We start from the raw sequence: 8953 nt of genomic DNA on the forward strand, positions 1-8953 counted from the left end.
TATATATATATATATATATAATATATATATATATATATACTAGCGTACCCGTCCCCCGCGCGTTGCCGCGGGGATAGAAGAAAGTATGACGAAATGTATTAGAAAGATTTCACCAACGCGTTACCAATCATGTTCTTAGACGCGTGACCGTCTTTTCTAAAAGTGAGTTATTAAAATGTAAACAAAGCCTGGGCTTAATTCATAAATATTGGGACACAGGTTTACCTACACTACCGCATGTAAACATTGAGTGTACATTAATCACTCACCGAAATAATATGTTAGAACACACTTCGGTGACCGCCCATGTGTCAGAGATGTACAGGGGCGTTCCCCCCCCCCCAGATTACACTACCGCATAGGCGCGGCGTACGACCCCTGGCTCCTTAAAAGTAATAGGCGCCATCGTGCCAAATAGCATCCTGTTAATAATGATGCAGATTTCATCATTCGCTAAAGTGCCACAAATGAACAGGCTTTTTTTCTTTAACACGTAAAAAAGACATGTTTTAAACATCAGTGTGACTGATGAAATATGCTAGCGTTACTAATGGTTTATTATTAGATGCTCGATCTCAATTTCTGACTGGATTTTCTAATAGTAGATGCTTATTGCATCACTGGCAAAGTGACGAAACTCTACAGTAGGCTCCTCATATTCAAAAAGTTATTTTTTCATCTTTGGCTAGGTGACGAAACTGTACAGAAGGATTTCCTCGCGTTACAAAGTTATTTTTAGAAGACTGTTGTAGTTTTACCGCTGAGTATAGTAGTACCCCTTACTCGCTATGCAGGACGCTCGATTAACGGGTGCCAAGTGCCAACATAGTCGCTCTAAAACTCTGGGCGCCAAACCGTGTATTGACGAAAGTTGTACCCTATATGAAACCCATAAGAAACTTTAGTTTTCTTTTTCGCAGAAATATTCTCGGGAGTATTCTCATCTACTTCCTAAAGTTTCATGGCACTCGGATGAACCGCATCCGAGTTTTATTTTTTATATACCGTGTATAGAGAAAAAAAATCGCTCCCCCTGGGGGCGCCGCCCTTGCAATATTAAACAATATTTTTTTGCAGAACCCTACCATTGAGTGATCTAATCATCTCCCCAAAGTTTCATGGTACACGGATGAACGATGTGAAACCGAAATAGACTTTTATTTTTATAAACAGTATATAGAGAAAAATCGGACCCTCCCGTGGCGCCGCCCTTGCGAAATTAAAAATTATTTTTTACAGAACCTTTCTCTAGAGTGGTATAATGAACTCCCCAAAGTTTCATGCCTATCGGATGAACGGTGTCACTGCAATTCACTTTTATTATTTTTATATACCGTATATAGAGAAAAATCGGACCCTCCCGTGGCGCCGCCTTTGCGAAATTAAAAATTATTTTTTTACAGAACCCTTCCCTAGAGTGGTATAATGAACTCCCCAAAGTCTCATGGCTATCGGATGAACGATGCCAAACCAAAATCGACTTTTATTTTTATATACGGTATATAGAGAAAAACAAATCGCGCCCTGCCGGGGCGCCAGCCCTGCGAATTTGACATTTTTTTTTCGCAGAAACCTCCCCAGGAATATTCTCAACAACTTCCCAAAGTTTCACGGCGATGTGACGAGAGGTATAGTAATGCATAAAGGACAGACAAACAAACAAACACACACACATACATTGCTTTTATATATATATATATATATATATATATATATATATATATATATATATATATAATATAATATATATATTTATTTATAATATATCTATATATATAAATATATATATATATTTATAATATATCTATATATATAAATATATAAATATATATATATATATATATATATATATATATATATATATATAATATATTATATATATATATATATATATATATATATATATATATATATATATATATATATATATATATATATATATAATATATATATATATTAAATATATTATATATATATATATATACATATATATATATATATATATATATATATATATATATATATATATATATATATCTTCACAAAAATAGCAACTTTTCTTTGCTATCATCTGAATGAATATATTTCATAAAGGCAAGCAACTTCGAACACAAACTGTTGTCTGTTGATTCATCAACTTGAAAAACAAACAATGGTGAAAGCTTAATTTCATTCAAAATTTGTTCTTTAACATCTACGGACATATGTGCTATAAGCTGCTGAATAGTATTATTAGACAGATTATTGTTTCATCTCTACTGCACTGGAATCGCCAAAAATTAATTTTACCATCTTAAACATGCAGGGGTTGATGAGATTTTCTCGTATTTTATTGTTTTCGCTTGGCAATTTCTAATGCGACCTTCATTTGATGCTTGCACTAATGCTCTGGACTTTGCAATTCTGTCCGTATGTCTGTGTGTGTGTATGTGTATATATGTCTGTGAACACGATATCGTGAGGACCGTTACAGCTAGGTTAATGAAATTTTATATATAAGTATTATATCAATTGTGTAGATCTGTTTCAACTTTTCATCGATTTCCGGTAACCGTAAGTGGAACTTATTCTACTTTCAATTTTTCAAAAGCCTATAACTTGAGTTCTGTTTCAGATAGATAAATGAATTTTCATATGTAAGTAAAAGATTTAATTTTCTGCCTTCTGTAAATTTTGAGTAATTTCCGTTGACTGGAAGTAGTAAATTACGCTACTTCCGATTTCCCAAAAAAAAACACATGTGAATTTATAAAGTAGGGCCTACTAATAATGCCCCGCACTATTATACACATATTGTTTGGCGTTCACTTATTGCGCAATTCTTTTTTTCTACGAGATTCTATTCTATTTTAAAAAGTTTAAGTAATTAAAAATGGATTAAAAATATTGTCTACATCTCTAGATGCTTTAGTGGAATAGCAATTAGTGTTATATATTAATAATTATTATTATGAATATTCGAGATAGTTTAGGGGAGATAACCAACGATTTATTATATTAAGTCAAAGAATTTCCAAATATTGGGATAGTAACATCCCAATAATTGGCTGGAAACTCCTGTGTCAGTCTTCAACTGAGTTTGGTTTCGGCATATATCCTTCTGCACGCATGTGGAATTATCACATATCAAGTGAAAAAATTGTGTGTCCTTTCTTGACGTTGTGGCAGTAGTCATCAAAATAATCTGCCATTGGCGATGCTTTTAGGAGAAAGGTTTCAGTTAATTGGTCGAGGGTATTACATTTGTTTTGTCACAAAAGCCAATGTAGGCACATTCTTAGCACAAGAACCCGCTCTTTGATCTAATTTAAGTATGGTCATTTTTTTTTTTACCGCCAAATGACATTATTTTAAGTATAATCTATTTTGCTAGTAGTTAAAATATAAATTGATTAAATTACAAAATGATGTATAAACTATACACTTCATATTGCTGTTTTGCTCTTGTTAACGTTTGGATTTCTGTATATATATAACCTTTATATAAACTTTAATTCGGAGGGGGGGGGGGGTTGTCCATGGGGGTTTATGTCAAGGGGGAGGGGGGGGGGGGTTGTCCAGGTTGGTTTAAGTGAGGGGTTTTGTAAAAAATTCGATTTGATTTTTTGCACTATTACAACACTTCCGCTATATTTCGTATACGAGAAAGTAAAAAAAGCAAGCTCGTATTAAAACTCTATGATAATATTTAGATTTAATCCAAATTGGCGAGTTATTATCCTTTTCTAAATTAAGTTGTGTTAATTTCTTGGTAACACAGCCTCGGTAGTTATATTGGTGGTCAGCAACTAGGGTTGGGTTTGTTTAGGGGCTGACGCTGATAGAAACACAACACATTCTGTTGCTTTCTTTCAGTGTGTCATACTTAGTCTACAGCCAAGGGGTGTCCATTCATCAAACACAAACACTACAATATCGTATTAGATGAATGGCTTTACTGATCTGAATAAGTAATTGCTAACACTTATGGTGTGTGTTACAATTACCTCGTAATTACAGAAGTTATGCCTTGACGATTACATTCAGGTATCCAGTTATTGGATTTATCATTGAAATTCGAACTCTGGCGGACAGTATAGCATGTTGTTTGTACACACGATATAACACGCAAATACATTCTAAAGCACACACATCGATAAGGTGTGCATTTAATAAACTCACAGTCGTTAATTGGCCAATCAGTTAAAATCTGGATCATAATATATATTTTTTTCATGTACATTCCAAATGGGCGTGAAATCTTATGCAGTTAATTCAACCAAAAACAATCGAATACACCATCTTGAACAAGCAGTGGTTCTGTCAGACATTTTTCTCATGGGGTGGGAGTGAGCACTTGAAACTTTCGTACTTACATTTTCAAAGAGGGGAGATGAACACTTGTTAAAGTATATATTTTCTATACAAAAATATTGTTCTGGGGGAGAGGGTTGTGGGCGTGCTTCGGAGGGCACCCCACTCCCCCGAAGGAATGCCTAAAAGAAAGACTGTGAACAAGTTAAAGAATTAGATCAGTTTTAACATTTGTTTTATGCCATGTTATAGTTGTATGAACAGGTTGTCCAAAAAAAATCAAATTAGAAGACTAAGCTCATTATTATAACATTTATTATTCAAATGATAAATAAATTGGATCAATAAAAATATGATATGGAATGTCAAAAAGTAAACATTGATTCGGTTTAAAAAATTCATGCCACATAGATGTAGTACACAAGTTTATAAAATCAAGTGAAGACTACTTTAGATGATTTTTGTATACGTCCAATTTAGTTAAACTCTATTACTGTTCATTAAATTTACCTTTAAACTCAATACATTTTAGATGGGGGAAAAATGATAAATATGGGGGGAAAAAACAGATGATGGACTTTTTTAAGAATATTAAAATATTTCCATTTCTATTTTGATAAGCAATGAAAGTTCAAATTGTAAATAAATACTACAGACCTCTCCCTACTGGGCCTTGCCTAAGAAGCATAAACAAGTTATACCCAATACAAGATTATAATTTGAGTAAAAATCTTAACTAGCACAAAATTCTGATTAAAAATCTTAACCCCTACAAGATTATGGTGTGCCTAAAAATCCAACCGGAACTGACTTGCCCTAATGTTTTGAAACTGTCTCGTACGTCCCCTTAGTTTTTCCACTTTCTCCAGAATTCCCTTCGCCCTTTGTAACTTCCTTTCCTTCACAACATCTTCATATTTCCTCTCCACGTCAAAGTCGAATTCACGCAAGTGTGTCCGATCACTTCTCAAAATCTCATTCTGTTTTTCAAATTCCTCTCTTTGGTTTTTCAGTTCTTGTTGAAAGTTTGTTTTGACCTCCTCTTCCTGTTGTCGACGTTGTTTTATTTCTTCCATGAATCTCCGTGAAAGATCGCTTTCGTCGGAGACCTTTTTCTGTAGGGCGTTGATAATCTGCGCCTGTTCGCGAAGTGCTGTTAAAATTTCGTCTTGTTTGGCCGATAGTTCCTGCACAGCTTGACGTAACATTAAGTCGTCTGTCTCTGTAGAGTTCTGTGTGGTGTGTTGTAGATCTAGACTTTTGCTTGCTTCTCTCTTGGCTTCGCCAGTTGTCTGTGTCTGTTGTGGGTCAGGTATAGCGATGTCTTTAGTTAGCTGAAATCTGTCTGAAAGCTTATGGCGTCGATCGTATAAAATCTCATTAACCTTCTCTAATAAATCATCAGCGTGATCATCAACTTCATCTTCGGAGGTGCACGTGTTGTCAAACAAAATCGCCCTGTTGCATTCAAGAAACAAATCCTTAAATGGACCTTCCTGCTGATTACACCACTCATGGAAAGTTAAACCTTCGGTGCCTTTGGCACTCTGCTCAGCATTGAAAAGATCCCCGCAAGTGATGATTATGATACAAAAATTTTTAACAAAATCATCGCCGAAAAGTTTCTTAAAAATTTGAACCGTGTCCTGTTCTTCGCGTGTGAACCTGTTCCCATATTTCAGGACGAGAAGAAAGGCATGATAGCCTTCAGGGTTGGCTGCAAGAGCTAACTTCGCGGCCTCATTCAGCTGCTCGACCGACCGTTCATCGTCCAGTCTGGAGTCACAGACGGTCAGACCATCCACGACTTTGATCTGATAACCGCCGTGTTCTGTGATCCCGAATTCAATGGCTTGAGTTTCAGCAGACGTAGTTGACTTGCACACGAATCTTTCTTGGTCTAATATCGTGTTTCCTGTTGCACTTTTGCCGTTCCCAGATTTTCCGATCAGAAGCAGATCAATGCGTGGTAGGGGATACTGATGATCATAAATATTAGATACATATATATGTTAAAAAATATCAAGGCTTACGTAATGTAAATAGCTTTATCGAATTAATTTGTAAACCACATGAAACAGGAAATCCATTAATCCGCCATGTTGTACACACATGATATTAGTCATTGCCATTTATATTACACGGGGTTGGAGGATAGAGCATAAAATTACTCGAGTTCGAATCAGGGGCAGAGTTCAATACAAATACGCCAGGATCACATACAAACGACTAGCTAATTAAAGGCACAGGACGATTTTCACCCATCCAAACTTCACTCAAATTAAACTAATTACGTATTGCTCTGATGCTCAGTTGTGTTTGTTGTGCTTAGTATAGGCTTACCGTTTGGTTTCCGAAAGAATTGAAAGCACCTTGTGTGATCATTCCAATTTGTCCAAGGCAAGATGGTAAAAATAGAAGAAAGGGACACAATATTACATATAGGTATGTGTATGTACATGCATATGCATATGTATATGTACATGTACAACATGTATATGTATTATACGTATGTATATAATTTATGTATATATATGTATGCATATAATATATGTATATATATGTATGCATATAATATATGTATATATATATATATATATATATATATATATATATATATATATATATATATATATATATATATATATATATATATGTGTGTATATGTATATGTATGTATATATGTATATGTGTATATATATATATATATATATATGTATATATATATATATATATATATATATATATATATATATATATATATATATATATATATATATGTGTGTGTGTGTGTGTGTGTGTGTGTGTGTGTGTGTGTATGTAAATATATAACACTTTAAGTGGAAAAGGGAGATACCAAATAATATTTGAAACAGACAATGTAGCTGATTACACATTGATGCCCGGGTAATTGGGAAAACAAATATCAAGTCACATTCACTACATAACAAAGTGGCCGTCCAAATATGTATTCCCGTTTACCTATAATGTCAATACGTCGTCATTATATCTACACACAAATTCATCTCCCCCCCCCCCCCACCTTCCCCCATATGGAAAAGTTCGGCCAGTTCGGCCATCTCCATTACCACAAAAATTAGGATATTTAACTCTAATGTCAAGGCAGTTCTGCTGTATGGAGCAGAGACATGGAGAGTCTCCAAGGCAAGCACAGCAAAGATACAGACCTTCATGAATAGATGCCTTAGACAGATACTGAAACTGAGATGGCAGGACAAAGTGCCGAACTTGGAACTATGGAGGAAAGCTAGGCAGGAGCCTATAGGTGTGCAAATAAGAAGGAGGAAGTGACGCTGGGTTGGTCACACACTGCGAAATGCTCACATAAATATTACACGCCAAGCGCTTGAGTGGAACCCCCAGGGAAAATGGAAGAGAGGGCGCCCAAGACAGACCTGGAGGCGGAGTCTTCTTGAAGAACTGAAGCCAACAGGGATGTCTTGGGAGATGTCAAAATTAATAGCCGAGGATAGGAAGAAATGGAAGGAAATGGTTGAGGCCCTATTCTCCATTAGGAGCAAAGAGGACTAAGTCAAAAGTAAGTCAAGTCCCCCACCCCACCACAAGACAGAATATTCTAATAGGGTGTTGCGTCCACTCTCGATGAGGTAAATAAACAACCGGATAAGATTTACTCGTACTGGGCTGTATCATTAGTAACATTACCTGTTATGATACCCTCCAGTTTACTGAAAAGTTTTGTCACACTAGAACCCATTATTAGGTGCACAAGATTATCTGAGATTATCGTTTCAATTTTACACTCATCAGCTGATCATAGACTTGACAGGAGGTCTCTGAAGAAAAACAAAACACTTAAAAATGCATTAGATGGATTACTAATATCGACACGAGGCTCGTTAGCTGAGGACGATAATGCAGTTAGGAGAGGACATTCCAAAACTAATCAAATGGCTGCCTTATAGATTGTTTTTGGGTGGACGAAGGCTATGGGACAAATGATATGTAAGTATATTAAGTAGATGTATGACGCATTACTTGTTAAGACGTAATAATTTAACATGCCAGAGGAAATCCCCTCCAAATATTACAGAAGAAGAAGATTACTTATAAAGTTGCAAATTTATCTTCATACTTCAATTTGCTCCCCAGGGGCCACAAAAAATACGTGAAGTGAATTGAATTGAATCAATTTGCATCTCTGCTTCACCTCAATCTCATGTGTAAGTTTCAGATGGGAAAATTCTTTAACCCCATTTTGCTGGATCTCAGGACACGCCCTTGATGTGTCTCAGGACACGCCCTTGGTGTGTCTCAGGACACGCCCTTGATGCGTCTCAGGACACGCCCTTGATGTATCTCAGAACAAGCCCTTGATGTGTCTCAGGACACGCCCTTGATGTGTCTCAGGACACGCCCTTGATGTGTCTCAGGACACGCCCTTGATGTGTCTCAGGACACGCCCTTGATATGTCTCAGGAAACGCCCTTGATGTGTGACCAGCACAACCGCAGCAACAACATTCACTCGAGTCCATAGGATGTCCCTGAGTCCACCCAGCCCTGACGGGCACCTGTCTCACGTTACGGAAGTTAAAGGCGTTTGGGCATGGTGCTGACAACATGATATCTTTATATGCCGAGATCACAAAAAATGGCAAACTCTGCTTCATCTGCCA

The 8953-nt window shown here is 36.1% G+C and overlaps 1 protein-coding gene across 1 annotated transcript; it reads right to left on the reverse strand.

The window, feature by feature from the left end:
- Positions 1-4634: 4634 nt before the first annotated feature.
- Positions 4635-8104, reverse strand: LOC131949583 (GTPase IMAP family member 7-like). The gene is made up of 3 exons (XM_059311428.1): positions 7981-8104; positions 6637-6665; positions 4635-6272 (listed from the first exon to the last, which is right to left on the reverse strand). The coding sequence occupies exons 1-3, from the start codon at positions 8030-8032 to the stop codon at positions 5082-5084; spliced, it is 1272 nt and encodes a 423-aa protein (XP_059167411.1). The 5' UTR covers positions 8033-8104; the 3' UTR covers positions 4635-5081.
- Positions 8105-8953: the final 849 nt, after the last annotated feature.

The sequence above is a fragment of the Physella acuta genome, unplaced genomic scaffold, assembly GCF_028476545.2.
Source record: "Physella acuta isolate Inbredline_101_S28 unplaced genomic scaffold, ASM2847654v3 ptg000703l, whole genome shotgun sequence".
In the NCBI taxonomy this organism is placed as follows: Eukaryota; Metazoa; Mollusca; class Gastropoda; family Physidae; genus Physella; species Physella acuta.